The sequence below is a fragment of the Sprattus sprattus genome (genome assembly GCF_963457725.1).
Source record: "Sprattus sprattus genome assembly, chromosome: 20".
Classification (NCBI taxonomy): Eukaryota; Metazoa; Chordata; class Actinopteri; order Clupeiformes; family Clupeidae; genus Sprattus; species Sprattus sprattus.
Genome location: NC_137918.1, coordinates 24,015,866 through 24,033,365, shown reverse-complemented (window position 1 = coordinate 24,033,365; position 17,500 = coordinate 24,015,866). Strand labels below are relative to the sequence as shown.

Here is a 17,500-nt window from a genome sequence, read left to right as displayed (position 1 = left end):
TCTCTCTGTGTGTGTGTGTGTGTGTGTGTGTGTGTGTGTGTGTGTGTGTAGTGGTGAGCTCCAGAAGCCTGTGGCTGGGCAGCCGAGTGTGGTGGAGCTGGTGGAGTGTGTGTTGCGTGAGAGTCGTAAGGAGAGCATGGTGTACAAGCTGGTTGCTCTGCGTGCCACCGGAGAGATCCTGGAGGCCACACAGACCGACCGCTTCACCGAGCTCAGCCTCATTGTCTTCCCCATCATCAAAAAGGTACCACATTTATTTATTTATTTCACCCTTACTGTATAACCGTCAGACACATACCGCATAGCATTTATTTATTCCTGCTCTTCCTGGACTCTCCACTTTGCACTATTGTGTATATTTACTCCTTGGTTATACTTTTTTAGACTTCTTGGATTGTTGACCATTGCACTGTTGTATTGTTTTGTTTTGCTTTGCACTGTTGTATTGTTTTGTGTTGTGTTATATATTTTGAGCCACTGCACCAAGACAAATTCCTTGTATGTGCAAACTAACTTGGCCAATAAAATCTGATTCTGAAATCCCCCCAACCACACATTCTACTTGCACACCCATGCCACACTGCCATGATCATGGATCTCTAAAGAAAATGATTTATAAACTCGTTGTAAAACAGGATTACTATTCAGAAGTGGATTTCTGGTGTCCTGCTGCATTGTGGGTGTTGTGGTTTAACATGTTTTTGTCATGGGCTAGAATCGACCAGCGGGTGCGTTGTCTCGGAGGAGAAACGATGACGATGATGATGACGATGATGAGAAGCAGAGAGAGCTGCAGATGGAGTCGCTCCTCTGTGCGTTCGACGCCGTGGGCAAAGCCTGGCCTAGGGACCCACAGACGCAGGGTAAGAGTGGGGACGCAGTGTGTCTATATACACACACACACACACACACACACAAACGCAGGGTAAGAGTGGGGACGCAGTGTGTCTGTTCAACCCTTTCCATGCCTCAGTGTCATTTAAAGCCCAAAGCCACAGGAGTCTGTAGAGGTTGCCTTGTATGTCTAGAAATGTGTGCTTGTCACATCACCTCACGTCATTTGTATTTGTGTTAAAGGTCAGTATCAAATGGAGGTGTGTGCACTGATGTGTGAGCGACTGCAGCTCAGTACCTGGAAGGTGCAGTTAGGAGTGCTGCAGGCCATGAAGGCCTTCTTTAAAGGGTACGTACACACACACACACGCACGTACACACACGTTATTCATTCTTTAAAGGGTATGTGCACATGCGCGTGCGAACACACACACACACACACACGTGTTATTCATTCTTTAAAGGGTACGTGCACACAAACACACACACACGTGTTTTTGATTCTTTAAAGGGTACGTACACACACACCAGTTATTCATTCCTTAAAGGGTACGTGCACATGCGCGTGCACACACACACACACACCAGTTATTCATTCCCAGGTACACAGCTCTATGGTCCTCATCCTTACAGTAGGGTTTTCATCAGTGTAACGTTCTGTCAGAACAGCATGCGATGTGAGCAAGACTGACTAAATAGTTTCCATAGTTTTCAGTTGGAATGTCTCATCTGGCCGAGAGCAACTGTGAGCTGCGGAGCACTATGTGCTTCCTGTCTGATCTCAAAAGTTTTTTTTATATTATTAATGATGATCGCGTTGGCAAATAGACATTTGCAAATTCATTTGTGAGATGATGGCTGATAGATATATATTTGTCTTAGGTTGTAAAAGGAAAGTGACTGATTTGTGACGCTGTTAGGTCTACACATGTGTAGACTTCTGTCTAGTCTTTATGTGTTTAGCTTTCGTTTTAGTCATGTATTTGTTTGCTTCTGTCTGTTTGCAGGTTATTGTTGTTGGAAAAGGACCATCAAGACTTCACCGTCTTGTTCTTGTCTCAGATTTTGTCTGAGACATCGATGGCCCTTTCCTGTCCCCTCGGTACAAAAGATTGACATTTTAAAAAAAGAACTCAAATCAGTGTGACTTCACCCTGCGGGTACCTTTTCCCGCCGTGTTCTAAAATGGTTCAATGCTTTTTTTGTTTCCTCAGAAAACAAGAGTTACTCCTCTGTGAGGTCTGAGGCCTTGACCGTTGTGGAACTGCTCGTTAAAAAGATCACCGGTGAGTGCGTGTGTGTGTGCGTGTGTGTGTGCGCGTGTGTGTGTGCGTGTGTGTGTGCGTGTGTGTGTGCGTGTGTGTGTGTGTGTGTGTGTGTGTGTGTGTTTATGTGTTTCTCTAATACACTATCTCTCTATCTTTATGCATGCTCTATTATTCCTAATGCACTTTGTCCATTGTGATACTAACACACATGTTACATATAGACTTACGAGACTTGTCAGTGGATATAAATACGCCGTGTGTATGATTATATCTCTTTATAAGACGCAAGTGTTTGTGTGCGTTTCAGAGAGTGGCCAGTGGGAGTCTATGTCCGAGAAGAGCCGTGGTCAACTGCAACGGTCACTCGCCACCATGGAGGTGGACAGTCGTCCTGAGTTACGGGACAAAGCACAGGAGCTTCGCCGGAACATTCAGGGCCAAACCTGAGTTCCGGAAGCTTCTACATCGCCAGCACACTCATGAAATCCCAGAGGGCCATCGCTGCACAAACGCACACATGGACACACACACACACACACACACACACGCACACACACACCTTCTACCTTTACATATTTCCACAAGTGATCAGAAGCATTTTCAGTTCAAAACACGTGATAATCCATCCTATCCTCTGTTGTAGTCTTTTCCCCCACCTCTTTTGCCCAGAAACCATACTGGACATTTTGGACTGCTGAAGTCAGTGGGCTCACTGACTGTTTCTCTCCGTTTGTGGTTTGCAGTGGTCTAAAAACAGCTCCAAGTTCGTTAGCCCTCGTAACCCTGTGCGAAAAAGCATTATGCTTCTCTGAAGCCAGGGCGACTACATTTGTATTATGAATTAATTGTCATTATTATTAATCTTATTAATGTTTGCCTAATGGATCAGAAGGTTTCTCTTCTCATGGGGACGGGGGTGTGTGTGTTGTGGGGATCTCTGCTCAGCTGGGCGCTCTGGTCTCTGTGCTGGCTGGCCTTGGTGCCGGCTGCAGTGACCTCTACTGCTGCTGCTGCTGCCGCATCACACTGATGCAGACTAGAAGAAGAGGAGGGGCAGGACAGGGTGTTGTCCAAACGGACGCCAATTTCAAAGGGACTGAAAGAGTTTTAGAGGGGCCTTTTTACAGAACAGATAGAGAGCTTGACAATACACTGGATTTCACAAGTATGTTTCCAAAACCTTCATGACGTGGCTGTTTGTAAACGGCTATTATTGATGAAGCTGTCATGTAACCGTGTTGGGGTAGTCACATTAAAAGAAGAGAGCCAATATCAAGGCTGGGGAATGGTTTTGAATTGAACAGATGCTTTTAACTTACTGAAGCACTTGGCGTGGCATTTGAATAGATAATCTCATGTTTGCATGGCTCCAGGAGTGAAATCTATTTTCGGAACGTGTAATGAATAGGTTCTACTGAAGATCTGGATGGAGGCATGCACCTTTTGGGTTTTGCCCAAAATATAAATTGTCCCTTAAAAATGAAAACAATAAAACTCTTCATTGTGAGAGATTGTCACAGTGTGCTCTTTTATTGTGTTAACGAGGCTAATGTGGTAAGAAGTTAAGACACCACACACCGTAATTCTTAGGGTACAGTGTTTACAGAGCGCATACTGTGAGTCAGTGGCTCAACTACACATTAAAGGGTATGCAACATCAATATTGGGGTTCAGTCCCAATACGACCAACATTTTTATAAAGCAACAATAATACCCATTTTCAGTGTTAACATAGCTAATTGTTAGCTCATCTGAATAAAATGTTGGACTACATGCTTACCATGGAATTTACCACTGAAATAACGATATTAGTCTACTTTAAAACCACACAAATGTATTTTCATTCCGTCATCTGCCGCTGCTTTTTTTTTTTTTTTTTTTTTTTTTTTTACTTTTCCTGATATATTTCTTTACATCTTCACTCGAGTTTACTTGAAAACATCTTTTTTACAATGGTGAATACAATAGTAAACTCTCAGCATTGCTAGTCATTGAAGCCAACTGCCAAGCCCGAAGCGCAGACGTGACCAATAAGGTTACTAAGGTACACATCCTTGTCCTTGTGGCACGGTATGTTTACGTTACAGTATGTGACAATTATCAAATGTAAAGTTAGAGATGTATGAATTACAAAAAAGTTTCTCATTATTATGTAACTTGTATTTTTTTTAAGCTACCGTTGTTCTGGCGCCCTCCATTTGTGTGGTGTCACATATGCGCTGAATGTTGCATATCCCCTTTTTGCGCCACTGCGGTGAGTTGTAAAAAAAGAAATCCGCAAAAATAAAACGAGATCGCTCTGTTACCCTGTTGCGTCGCTAGGTGGCGGTCAAGTTGTGCAGGCTGGCCACATATTCTCATGACAAGTCCAGAAGAAGAAGCGGAATCGTGTGAGAAGAGAGAGCTGTCATGAAGTAACTGACGGGACCTTTAAAAGGATAGCTACCAAGCGTCTCCTGCCATTATAAGGTGGAATTAGTAGCTCCTTTTTAATTTATGATCTAGTCATGTTCTTGGTTCCCATGATATTAAATAAAGCCTCAAATCTGAGTTCCGAATGCGGTTTAATTGTTGACTAATTGGCCTGGTAGCGAACAATATAGCTAGCCAGCTAGCCTAGATGTAAGTAGAAAGCAAGCTATCAAGTTAGCGGATTGGGTTAACCATCGACGTGTTTGCTATTTTGTAGCTTGTCGGCTATGAAGCTATTGAGAAGAAACTAGAACCCAGGTCTTTGTCAGAGCTTGTGCGCCTACATTGCATCTTTATGGTTGTGATAACGATTATTTTACGTAACATGGGGTTGTTGTTGATGTAGCTTATGCGGGTGTCGTACTATTTACCGTCTGCAATATGGGCCTAAGCCCCGATTCCATGATCTTGTGTTCCGTTTGATAGTGATACTGCTTTGTTTAGCCCCTGTTTACTGCCACCCTACGAATGTGCTCTTCCACAGGATCAACTCAAACAATCTAGGCGTTATCGTTTTTTCTTTAGAATGATGTTTTTGTCGCCACTTGGCATTTTATTTTTACGAATAATCAAAAAAAGAATACAATAGCTGTTTTCTTTGTTAACATTTGATGTCCAGGACAGGCCATGGATAGAGTTATACAATGAACGGCTTTAATTTAGCATATTAGGTGCATGTTGGACGTTGTAAAACTGTCTTATCTTTGTGATCTTGTGATATTTGATATCTTATGTGATAATTATGCTCTGAGTTACGCGTATTGTGTACTTTGAAACCCATTTAAAAAAAACATGGAACGAGATCTAATCGTGGGTATCGTTTAAAATGTCGATTTGATTATCGCCTGTGATTCCTCTTTTAGTTACTTTGTTAAAAAACGGTATGTTGCAGGATGAGGACTCCGATTAGATACAATGTTATTATAGCTCCATAAAAATAAGATACCATGTTTGTCAACGTGATGAGCATAAGACCCGGAAGAAAGTTGTGTCATTTTCATTGGCTAAACGTTTAAATGCACACAGGCGTTTTGTGGAAAAAATATGACGACCTGCAGTGGATAATTAGACGTCGGAGTTAATTCGCACGACTGTGCGGCAGTGTTTTATGGAATAATTCTAAAACGCCATTCAAGACTGTTTAAATGTGAGACTTATTCTGGTACACGTGTTGAACTCGCTTTCTTTGTGGATGTAATATGCAACCCCTCTGAAGAACGAATAGTGGCTTATTCTTTTAGACAGTAAAAGGGCACACCCCTCTATCGGATCATCTATACGGGTGAATTTGATCAGTTGTGTACGTGCTGATTTGACTGATCTTCTCTCCTGCTTCTAGACTGCCCAGTAGGAGGGTCAACATGGCGGGCACAGGGGGCAGTTCCCCTGGGAACCCCTCCCTGAAAATCATGACGTTTCGTCCCACGATGGAGGAGTTCCGAGATTTCAATCAATATCTTGTGTACATGGAATCTCAGGGAGCCCAACGTGCTGGTCTTGCAAAGGTAGGGTCTCCAAATTAGTTCCCGCAAACCACTAGGGGTTCCCTTAGCCTGGATGCAAAGTATTGCCTTGCCTTCTCAAGAAGGGCTCTCAGAGTTCATGTCCTAGCACTCTGGCTGTGTCCTGGAACATTACTGTACTATATATTGCAATTTAGATATGTTTGCGGGGATGAAATGTATGTGTGAAGTTTCTGTACATTCACACAAACCATGTTCACACACTCTCGTCATGCAGATCATTCCTCCGAAGGAATGGAAACCGCGCCGTACCTACGACGACATCGATGATCTAGTGATTCAGGCACCCATCCAGCAGATGGTAGCTGGCCAGTCTGGGCTCTTCACTCAGTACAACATCCAGAGGAAGCCTCTGACGGTGAAGGAGTTCCGCCAGCTGGCCAACAGTGATAAGTGAGTGGTGACCGTGGCACACACCATCACACACACACACACACACACACACACACACACACACACACACACACACACCGTACCTCTGCCTTTGCCCTGAGTTTGAACTTGAGTGTTGTCCTCCCAGGAGTAGTCTAAGTAGCTTTTTAACAGGATGCTGTGAGGATTATGTCTTTCAAATAAGTGGCAAATGCGTGCCTTGTCTATTTTTGTACTCTGCCAGCTTCTAGATTAGCTTGGATGTTCTTTTGTCATTGATGTCAAGTTTGGGACATCAGGGCCCTTGAGTGCAGATGAGTGAAAACCAACATGATGCACACTCTAGCTGCCGGTTGAGCTTGACTTTGTACGTTACGTACTTTAGTTCTGCCATATTCATTCCAAGGTTTTCAAACGATGTGTTGTTATGTATATATTTAGTGTGTCTTATACATTTGTTGGAGACCTGTGAAAGTAATGCTAGATTAGATTCCCTCATGACATTAATCATAGAGATTAGGGAATTACTGCTTAAACTAGTATCATTGAGAATATACTGCCTTGTACTTTGTAACTACATATACTGCCTGGTACTTTGTAAACATTGAGGAATTTGATGTTGTGTAGTATGCTTATAATAGTATGCTTATAATGAGTACACATACAGTTTGTGGCATCATTCCTTTAACAACATACATGTTACATCTAACAGGTACTGCACCCCACGGCACCTGAGCTTCGAGGACTTGGAGAGAAAGTACTGGAGGAATCTCACGTTTGTGTCCCCTATCTATGGAGCCGATGTGAGCGGCACACTCTACGATGAGGTGAGCGTTCGGATTTCACCCTTGCGCAAGAAGAGAATCAAGTACTTTTTTTGTCACTATTGTGTTTGGCAGCAGCTTCACCTCTAAACGAGTCAGATATCTTAGCTCTCTTAGGTTGCTAGGTTACGGGGACGCTGGGGAGTTTAACGCCGCTCTGTCTGGCATAGTTTTTGTTTGATTTTGTACCATAATCTTAATTTAATATAAATGTTAGTTGTTCTTTTGTACTATTACTGTAGTTAAGTTAAATCGCTGTACATAGCCATTGTTTGTCGTACTTTTATTCTTATTTTCTAGGCACTCCTGTGAGATTCCTGTGAATGAAAAGTGCGTTCAAAATAAAATGAATTATTATTATTAGGTGTAGAGAAATAAGAATGAACTAAATAGTTCAGTCGATGATATTTTTGCTCCCAGGGCGTGGAGGAGTGGAACATCGGCCACCTGAACACCATCCTGGATGTGATTGAGGAGGACTGTGGCGTGGCCATCCAGGGCGTGAACACCCCCTACCTGTACTTCGGCATGTGGAAGACAAGCTTCTCCTGGCACACAGAGGACATGGACCTCTACAGCATCAACTACCTGCATTTCGGAGAGCCCAAGTCCTGGTCAGACACTTTTCAGTCATCTTCTTCTAGGGCAGTGGTTCTTAACCTGGGTTCGATCGAACCCCAGGGGTTCCGTTGAGCCACTCTCAGGGGTTCGGCAGGGGTCAAGACACGCACAGTATAGCCCGGTTCACACTAGCAATGTCGTTTTGAAGAAATCATAACCTAATATGTATTACCCTGAGGTGAACCACGCACAAATGAATGTCTTAAATACTAATGTAGTTATCAGTGTCAACACGGTGTAGTAGGAACCGTCATTAAGATACTTGTGATGGTTCCACCAAAGGAACAAGAGCACTTCAGAGAGTCTAGCTGTACTTGTGCTTTTGCATATTAGCCACTGATCGAGGATCTCTGTTTAAATTTGCTTCTTGGACCTAACCTGCTCTTTTGGCTTAATGAGATGCTCTTTGCCTTGATGAGGTCCCTGTGCATAATGAAGGCTTGACCTGCAAACTCACGAAGCATGTAATAAATGTCCCCTTCCTCCCCCCCCCCCCCTTCAGGTACGCTATCCCACCAGAGCACGGCAAGAGGCTGGAGCGCCTGGCCACAGGTAGCAACTCAGCAATTTTGCTAATGATTCAGAATTTATATTCATGACTTTGCTCTTTTAGATGAGTCAGGCGGTTGGCCTTTAAGTGCAGGCATGCATACTGAGTGGTTTGGAGTAGGCCATCACACAATAACCATGCAATCAAAGACACTTATCTATTCTTCAGTCTCAGTGTTAAGGTGTGCTGCTACCCAATGTAATTAGAAATGTTGAGGGAAAAAAGTTACTTTTAGGAAAGCCAGCAATCATAATAGCCGAGTGATTAGTCATGATGGTTACCCGCACGATATGTAAATGTTTGACCGTGTCCATTTTGTGTCTTTTCAGGTTTCTTCCCTAACAGCTTCAAGGGTTGTGAGGCTTTCCTTCGGCACAAAATGACCCTAATATCGCCCTCCATTCTCAAGAAGTACAGCATCCCCTTTGACAAGGTAAAACAGTTCATTATTCCTGTGTGCGTGTGTGTGCGTGCGTGTGCGTGTGTGTGCGTGTGTGTGTGTGTATTCCTGTGTTCCATGTGTTAGAGTTTCTAACAATTTTGAGAAACAGTGATCTCACCAAGACTGTAGCCCTAAATAAGTGTCTGTGCCTTAGGTCATATTCACAAAGAACATTGTCTCAAGGCTGAATGGAAATAGCCTTGGTCAGATTTGGGGTATATAAGCAAGTCTGATTCCAAGACTCCTAATGTTTCCCAGGGGACTTCACAATGCTTTTTAGCCTGACCCTCAGGTCCCACATGTTTGAGATCAGTCCACAGGAAATTGAAGTCCCCCAGACCTCATCAAGCACCAGCATCCTGCCTCTTATAACAGGCATGGATCTGACGCTTATCCAGGTTTTGAGAAGATAATACCTCAGTTCATCTCCTGCTTCACTATCCAGTTGGTGTAGAGCATGAAATTCCCTGACCCCACCAATACCACTTCTGTAATAACTCAAGACATTAAGGTTATGATAGCCTTATGCTACTTGACCACTGCTGTGTGGAGCACATTAAGGTTGTGATGACCTAATGCCTCCTGACCACTGCTATGTGGAGCACATTAATGTTATGATAACCTTTTGCTACTTGACCACTGCTGTGTGGAGCACATTAAGGTTGTGATGACCCTATGCTACTTGACCACTGCTATGTGGAGCACATTAAGGTTATGATAACCCTATGCTACTTGACCACTGCTATGTGGAGCACATTAAGGTTGTGATGACCCTATGCTACTTGACCACTGCTATGTGGAGCACATTAAGGTTGCGATGACCCTATGCTACTTGTCCATTGCTGTGTGGAGCAAGTTGGTTGACTGTCAGTCAGGCAGTTGTGTTATTGTGATTATCTATTGAAACTGAAAATGCTAACATCTATCAGAATTGCTTCTCGTCATTAAATGTCTTTTTTTTAACCACCAGATTTCTCCATATTATTGAGCAGACTCTGAGGCTTTTTAAATAGATTTAATACAGCATGGCTTTCTTACCAGTACAGCAACTGGTTTCACATTAATGTGTGTCTGTGGTTTTGATTCATGGCTAACATTCAGGCCTATGTTGGATGTTCAGTAACTATCTGAGTTGTTGTCCTCCCAGATTACCCAGGAGGCCGGTGAGTTCATGATCACATTCCCCTATGGATACCACGCTGGCTTCAACCATGGCTTCAACTGTGCCGAGTCTACTAACTTTGCCAGCGTGCGATGGATCGACTATGGCAGAGTTGCAACACAGGTACCATTTCAGTCTCTGTGTTTGGTTCAGTTCAGTCTCTATGGTTGGTTCAGTCTCTATGGTTGGTTCAGTCTCTGTGTTTGGTTCAGTTCAGTCTCTGTGTTTAGTTCAGTCTCTGTGTTTGGTTCAGTTCAGTCTCTGTGTTTAGTTCAGTCTCTGTGTTTGGTTCAGTCTTTGTGTTTGTTTGGTTCAGTCTCTATGTTTGGTTCAGTCTCTGTGTTTGGTTCAGTCTCTGTGTTTAGTTCAGTCTCTATGTTTGGTTCAGTCTCTTTGTTTGGTTCAGTCTCTGTGTTTAGTTCAGTCTCTATGTTTGGTTCAGTCTTTGTGTTTGTCTGGTTCAGTCTCTGTGTTTGGTTCAGTCTCTGTGTTTGGTTCAGTCTCTGTGTTTAGTTCAGTCTCTATGTTTGGTTCAGTCTCTGTGTTTGTTTGGTTCAGTCTCTGTGTTTGTTTGGTTCAGTCTCTGTGTTTGTTTGGTTCAGTCTCTGTGTTTGGTTCAGTCTCTGTGTTTGGTTCAGTCTCTGTGTTTGGTTCAGTCTCTGTGTGTGTTTGGTTCATTTGTGAAGACTTGTACTGCTATGTTTACCCGTGTGGAGGTCAACCAACAGTGACCTATGAACTTTTTCCCCTCAACGTGTTTGTTGCCATATGCATTGTCCTGGCTCAAGGGAGACAACAAACAAAAAAAGAAAGGCGCAGGTCATTAAAGAGAAAACTCAAGGATATATTAAACCCAAAATACATTTGACAAACCAAACCGCAGGATAACTGTGGAAAAATCAGTGAGGTCAGTGATGCGTGTAAGTGCATGATTGGAGAAGGGGAATGTAGTGATGCACAAAGAGACAAAAACAAGGAAACAACAGAGCAAAGCAGAACAAACCAAACCCAGTTAGCCAACTGAATAAATGACTCTAGACAACCTTTTATAATCAACATGAGGAATTAAAGAAGCAGAGAAAACATGATCCGAACGGGAACAAAACCGAGGACGAACATCGAGGTCGTCACCCCCCTCATATCAGAAATGTGTTGGTATTCGTCACCAACCTTTTAGTGTTCTGGCCCAGCGCTTTATAAGCAGTGGATAGTGTTGGTGTGCAGACAACGCTTTGCTCTTCTCAGCACTGTTTCACCCCAGCGACTATACATGGAGGTTTCATGACGGGTCTATGATCTACTGTATATGACGCCAGCGACTATACATGTAGGGTCCATGACAGGTCTATGATCTACTGTATATGATGCCAGCGCTGAGGCTGTGCCCTTTCTGAAGGACAGAGGCTGCATGTTAGAGCTGATCTGAATAATGATGATAGCTGAGCGCGTGTGTCCCTCTCTCTCCTCCCTCCCTCCCTCCCTCCCTCAGTGCACGTGCAGTAAGGACATGGTGAAGATCTCCATGGACCCGTTTGTGCGCCTCTTCCAGCCGGAGCGCTACCCGGGCTGGCTGACGGGCAAAGACCCCTGCCCCATCGACCACACCCGAGCCACGCCCGGATTCACCCCTGAACTGGAGGGTTGGAGGGTGCAGAGACGAGCCTGCGCCAAACCTGCTTCCAAGAGGTATTCCCCATACACATTAACACTCCATGTACATCAACACCCCATACACATCAACACCCCATATGAACTGTACATTAATACAACAAATGTCAGCACTACAGTAATCAATTTATACTGCAGATTAGTTCCACTATAGTAGTAGAGACAAGCCCGCACCAAATCTGCTTTCAAGAGGTAGTCACCATACACATTAACACTCCATACTGTACTTAATAAAAAAAAAATTAATACAACAAATGTCAGCACTACAGTAATCCATTAATATTGCTATAACAGATTAGTTCCACTATAGTATCTTAGTTCAGTAAAACATATTAATATCCTTCTAATTTCTAAACATTAAAACAGCTGGTAGTGCCCCAGAAATACATTATTACTAGATCAATATTAAGTATTACTCTAGGCGTGTTTCCACTGAAATACATTATTACTAGATCAATATTAATATTACTGTAGGTGTGTTTCCACTGAAATACATTAGTACTAGATCAGATATTAATATTACTGTGGGTGTGTTTCCACTGAAATACATTATTACTAGATCAGATATTAATATTACTGTAGGCGTGTTTCCACAGAAATACATTATTACTAGATCAGATATTAATATTACTGTGGGCGTGTTTCCACTGAAATACATTAGTGCTAGATCAGATATTAATATTACTGAAGGCGTGTTTCCACAGAAATACATTATTACTAGATCAGATATTAATATTACTGTAGGTGTGTTTCCACTGAAATACATTAGTACAAGATCAGATATTAATATTACTCTAGGCGTGTTTCCACTGAAATACATTATTACTAGATCAGATATTAATATTACTGAAGGCGTGTTTCCACTGAAATACATTATTACTAGATCAGATATTAATATTACTGTGGGTGTGTTTCCACTGAAATACATTATTACTAGATCAGATATTAATATTACTGTAGGTGTGTTTCCACTGAAATACATTATTACTAGATCAGATATTAATATTACTGAAGGCGTGTTTCCACTGAAATACATTAGTACAAGATCAGATATTAATATTACTTTAGGCGTGTTTCCACTGAAATACATTAGTATTAGATCAGATATTAATATTACTGTGGGTGTGTTTCCACTGAAATACATTATTACTAGATCAGATATTAATATTACTGAAGGCGTGTTTCCACTGAAATACATTAGTACAAGATCAGATATTAATATTACTTTAGGCGTGTTTCCACTGAAATACATTAGTATTAGATCAGATATTAATATTACTGTGGGTGTGTTTCCACTGAAATACATTAGTACAAGATCAGATATTAATATTACTTTAGGCGTGTTTCCACTGCAATACATTAGTATTAGATCAGATATTAATATTACTGTAGGCGTGTTTCCACTGAAATACATTATTACTAGATCAGATATTAATATTACTGTAGGTGTGTTTCCACTGAAATACATTATTACTAGATCAGATATTAATATTACTGTAGGTGTGTTTCCACTGAAATACATTAGTAGTAGATCAGATATTAATATTACTGTGGGCGTGTTTCCACTGCAGGTCCTCACAGAACTCAAGTTGCTCACACGGTTAAAGGAACGGCCCACTGCTCGGCCCTCTTGCTTTTCCTCTGCAGTGCAGGAGCCACCACACCTAGAAGTTGACAGGATCATTTGCTAACACTTAGATGGCAGCGGTTGTAACTTGGTATAGACACCAACAGCACTGATGATTAATAACCTCCCAGCTGTTTCAAGGCTGCAGGGAAGCACCTACCCTGGAGCAGGGACTCATTTCTCCCCTGAAAACAGCCCTGCACAGTGGGGAAAATAAGGATTTGAACCCCTGCCGATTCCGCAAGTTTGGCCACTTGCAAAGAAATGTGTGATCTATAATTGTAATGGTAGGTGTATTTCAACAGTGAGAAACAGAATATCAAAAAAAAAAATCCAGAAAACTGCATTTTATAACATGTATGCCTTTATTTGCATTTGATGCAGGGTTCAAATACTTATTATCCCCACTGTTTAAGGTTCCTACAGTGCACAAAAGGTTCTGGCCCTAGAGTTCCTATAGTGTAAAACGGCCGAGTGACATTTGTTTGGTTATTTCTTTAATAGTTGATGGTTGTGGGGGGGCACAGTGGCGCGAGCCGATAAGCCCCCCCATTTACGGACTTCATTGCCCGTGGGGACACAGTTTGGATTCCGGCCTGCTGTCCTTCTCCTGATCCTCCCCCCTCATGTTCTCCGCCTTGCTTCCTGTCCACAACTCTTCACTATCCTGTCCAAATAAAGGCTCAAAAGCCCCAAAAAAATCTTAAAAAAAAAAAAAGTTCATGGTTGTTGGTGTGTGTTCTCCCCAGCCCGCCCCCTGCCCGCACACGCTCAAAGAGGCACAAGACGGTGGAGGAACCTGTGGACATGGAGACCTGTGCAGTGGAGAAGTGTAGGAGGGTGGATCCATGCTCAGAGGATAAGGAGGCAACTGCTCCTACGCCACAGGACTACAAATCCCAAGATGCACTACTGCAGGGGATTGGTAAGTTGGGGGCACATAATTACCTATGCATTTGGACACACACTTTTATATACATTATATACTTATTATATTATATACCTGTATTATTGAATTACTATATAAATGCGAATGCAAGCCTCGTTTTCCATTCTTAACCTGTAGGCATTGCTCAGTCATTGGTCTGGTTCAGGTGCCAATATTTTTGTGTGTGTGCGTGTGCGTGTGCGTGTGCGTGTGCGTGTGCGTGTGCGTGTGTGTGTGTGTGTGTGTGTGTGTGTGTGTGTGTCTGCTCTCCTAGGCTCCCCTGGTGGGCGCAGGCAGATGTGTGTTGTGAAGGTGAACCGTGTAGAGGCCGACACACTGATCCACAAGTCTTCCATCCGGGAGGACCCCTCAGGACCGCCTCACCAGAAGGTGTCCGCCAGAGAAGGCCACGTCTCCAAGGTGCCACCAGACACGAAGCTCCGCACGTCAACCATCCAGTCACACACACCGCTGGAGAGCTCGAGGGCGGACACACACATGGACACACACATGGACACACACACTCTGGCCCCTGGGTCCCTTACTGTAGTCGCTGACGTCAGTGTGGCCCCTGCAGAGCAGAACACTTCTCCTTCAGAGGAAAGCAACGGCAATCAGGCCGCTTCACCAGACTGTGACGGTGGAGCACAGGGCGACACACACACGGAACACACACACACGGAACACACACACACACCGCCAGGGGAAAGCCCACTGACCTCACAACGCCACTCCTCTCCAGCAGGGGCACCTCTGAGCTCTGGGAGCCAAGCACTTTACGGGGGCGCAAGGAGCACACTCACACCCCTCACCCCCACCCCCGCAGATCTGGGGCCTGAGGTACACCCACTTCCCCCGCGCACGGCGTCTCCAGCATCTGATCTGAGAACAGACCGCCCTGCGGCCGAACCCCCCGTGCCCAGCAGCGGCCGTGCCCACGTCGTGCCAAGCGCCGCCGGGTGCGTCTCTGAGATGCCCCTGCTGACCCCCGAGCCCGTGGAGCTGGAGCAGGAGGAGCCCCGCGTGGTCACCCAGGAGATGCCCGCTCTCATGCCCGCGCTCACGCCCGCCCTGTGCTCCGAGGCGCCGCCGCCGGCGCTGGACGACAGGCACACACACGCGCCCGCCCTCTACCGCGAGAGCGACGCGCCCGTCCAGTCTCACACGGCTCCGCCCGAGCTCACCATAGAGGCCCTCAGCCACCAGGAGCCACCCCCCCTCTGTACCCCCGACCCCCCTGACAGAGACCACACACACACCTGGAAACACACTCCCAGCCCGGAGCGAGACACACACCTCGAGTCACACACACTGATCGCGGCAGAGGCACAAGACGCGCCACCACCGACTCTGGAAATCCAACCCGCTCAATCCACAGACGTGGTCCACAATCACACCCGGCTCTACGCTGGTCCGAGCCCGTCTGGCGTTTCAGAACTAGCAGCGGACAGCAGCGCCCTCGACACTACTGCGGACACACACACTACTGCGCACACACACACTTTACCACAGCAGATCACTGGACTCACACACACACACACACGCAACTGTATTACCTTCAACACTGCACACTCTACTGAACACACTGAAACACACCCCAACACCTCAACACACACCTACTCTACTGAACACACTGACACACACCCCAACACCACTACACTCTCAACACACACCTCTCTCTTCTTTGGGTCCCAACCCAGCACCTCAGGCCCCAGTGCAAGCCCAGGTCTACGCCCTGACACTACTGACCACAACACACACCTAAGGTTTACTGACAGCCATGCCCTGTCCACTTACACTACTGACCACAACACACACTTAAGGTTTACTGACAGCCATGCCCTGTCCACACACACTACTGACCACAACACACACACAGACAGCCATGCCCTGTCCACACACACTACTGATCACAACACACACTTAAAGTTTACTGACAGCCATGCTCTGTCCACTTACACTACTGACCACAACACACACACAGACAGCCATGCCCTGTCCACACACACTACTGATCACAACACACACTTAAAGTTTACTGACAGCCATGCTCTGTCCACTTACACTACTGACCACAACACACACACAGACAGCCATGCCCTGTCCACACACACTACTGATCACAACACACACTTAATCAGAACAGACGGCCATGTCCTGTCCACACACACTCGCCCCCGACTCAACATCCTCGCCTACACTGCACCCACTGAGGCAGGCCGTAACAACACTAACCCTCACGCCTACATACACACACTCCAGAGTCCCACACACACCCTCACACTCCAGAGTCCCACACACACCCTCAAGAGTCCGAGCACACACACCCTCACGAGTCTGAGCACACACACACTCCAGAGTCCCACACACACCCTCCAGAGTCCCACACACACCCTCACGAGTCTGAGCACACACACACTCCAGAGTCCCACACACACCCTCCAGAGTCCCACACACACCCTCACGAGTCCGAGCACACACACACTCCAGAGTCCCAGCTCACACTCCGGTGGTCTCACGCATTTGGCCAGGTCGCTCCCTCACGACTCACACTCCAGCTCCTACACACTCCTCCCCCCTGAGAGCTCATTGGTGGAGCTGCAACCTCAGCCCCTCCCCCCCGACGCCCTGTGGGGCAGTGTGCCCGCCCCCTCGCCGGCCGTGCTGATCGAGAGCGTGCGCCCGGAGCTGACGGACAGCCTGACGGCCTATCACACGCCGGCGTCGGCCTACGACCGCCACGCGCTGTCACACACCTCCTTCAGCCTGTGGGAGGAGGAGCCTCGCTGCAAGGCCGTCAGCTCCCCCGAGCCCCCCGAGCCCCCCCCCGAGAGTCCCACACACACCTGGACGCAGCTGGAGCCCAGCTGCCCACACACACACTCACACTCACACACACACACACACACACACCAGGACAGCCAACCAGAGGTCACCACCGCCGCCCCGGCAGGGTTGCCTAGCAACGAGCTGGCTTCTTCTGAGTGCGGGGGCTCTGAGAGAGGAGGAGGAGGAGGAGGAGGAGGAGGAGGAGGAGGAGGAGGAGGGGGGGGCAGGGCCAGCAGCAGTGATGACAGCTACAACTCCAACCTCAGCGAATCGGAGTGCGGCGACACCGCCCTGGAGCCAGGGGAGGTCCCTACTGTGAGTAACCAAGTCTAAACATCCATCCATCCTCAGCCAATCAGAGAGCAGAAGTGGGCTTGGAT

General features: G+C 45.7%; 2 protein-coding genes across 3 annotated transcripts in view; both read left to right on the top strand.

Annotated features, from left to right (window-relative positions):
- The window catches only part of ecpas (Ecm29 proteasome adaptor and scaffold), a 33,833-nt gene extending 30,224 nt beyond the window's left edge, over positions 1–3,609 (top strand). For both annotated transcript variants that reach the window (XM_080859560.1, XM_080859559.1), the window contains exons 43-48: positions 52–244; positions 716–863; positions 1,078–1,183; positions 1,842–1,936; positions 2,049–2,120; positions 2,410–3,609. In XM_080859560.1, coding sequence (XP_080715686.1) covers positions 52–244; positions 716–863; positions 1,078–1,183; positions 1,842–1,936; positions 2,049–2,120; positions 2,410–2,549 — 754 coding nt within the window. In that variant the 3' untranslated portion in view covers positions 2,550–3,609. The remainder of the gene's footprint in view (positions 1–51; positions 245–715; positions 864–1,077; positions 1,184–1,841; positions 1,937–2,048; positions 2,121–2,409) is intronic.
- Positions 3,610–4,492: 883 nt separating this feature from the next.
- Positions 4,493–17,500, top strand: part of kdm4c (lysine (K)-specific demethylase 4C) — a 21,174-nt gene continuing 8,166 nt past the window's right edge. The window contains exons 1-12 of the mRNA XM_080859260.1: positions 4,493–4,571; positions 5,914–6,079; positions 6,315–6,490; positions 7,182–7,296; positions 7,714–7,907; positions 8,417–8,466; positions 8,794–8,897; positions 10,054–10,191; positions 11,558–11,754; positions 14,113–14,288; positions 14,566–17,283; positions 17,326–17,435. Coding sequence (XP_080715386.1) covers positions 5,936–6,079; positions 6,315–6,490; positions 7,182–7,296; positions 7,714–7,907; positions 8,417–8,466; positions 8,794–8,897; positions 10,054–10,191; positions 11,558–11,754; positions 14,113–14,288; positions 14,566–17,283; positions 17,326–17,435 — 4,122 coding nt within the window. The 5' untranslated portion in view covers positions 4,493–4,571; positions 5,914–5,935. The remainder of the gene's footprint in view (positions 4,572–5,913; positions 6,080–6,314; positions 6,491–7,181; positions 7,297–7,713; positions 7,908–8,416; positions 8,467–8,793; positions 8,898–10,053; positions 10,192–11,557; positions 11,755–14,112; positions 14,289–14,565; positions 17,284–17,325; positions 17,436–17,500) is intronic.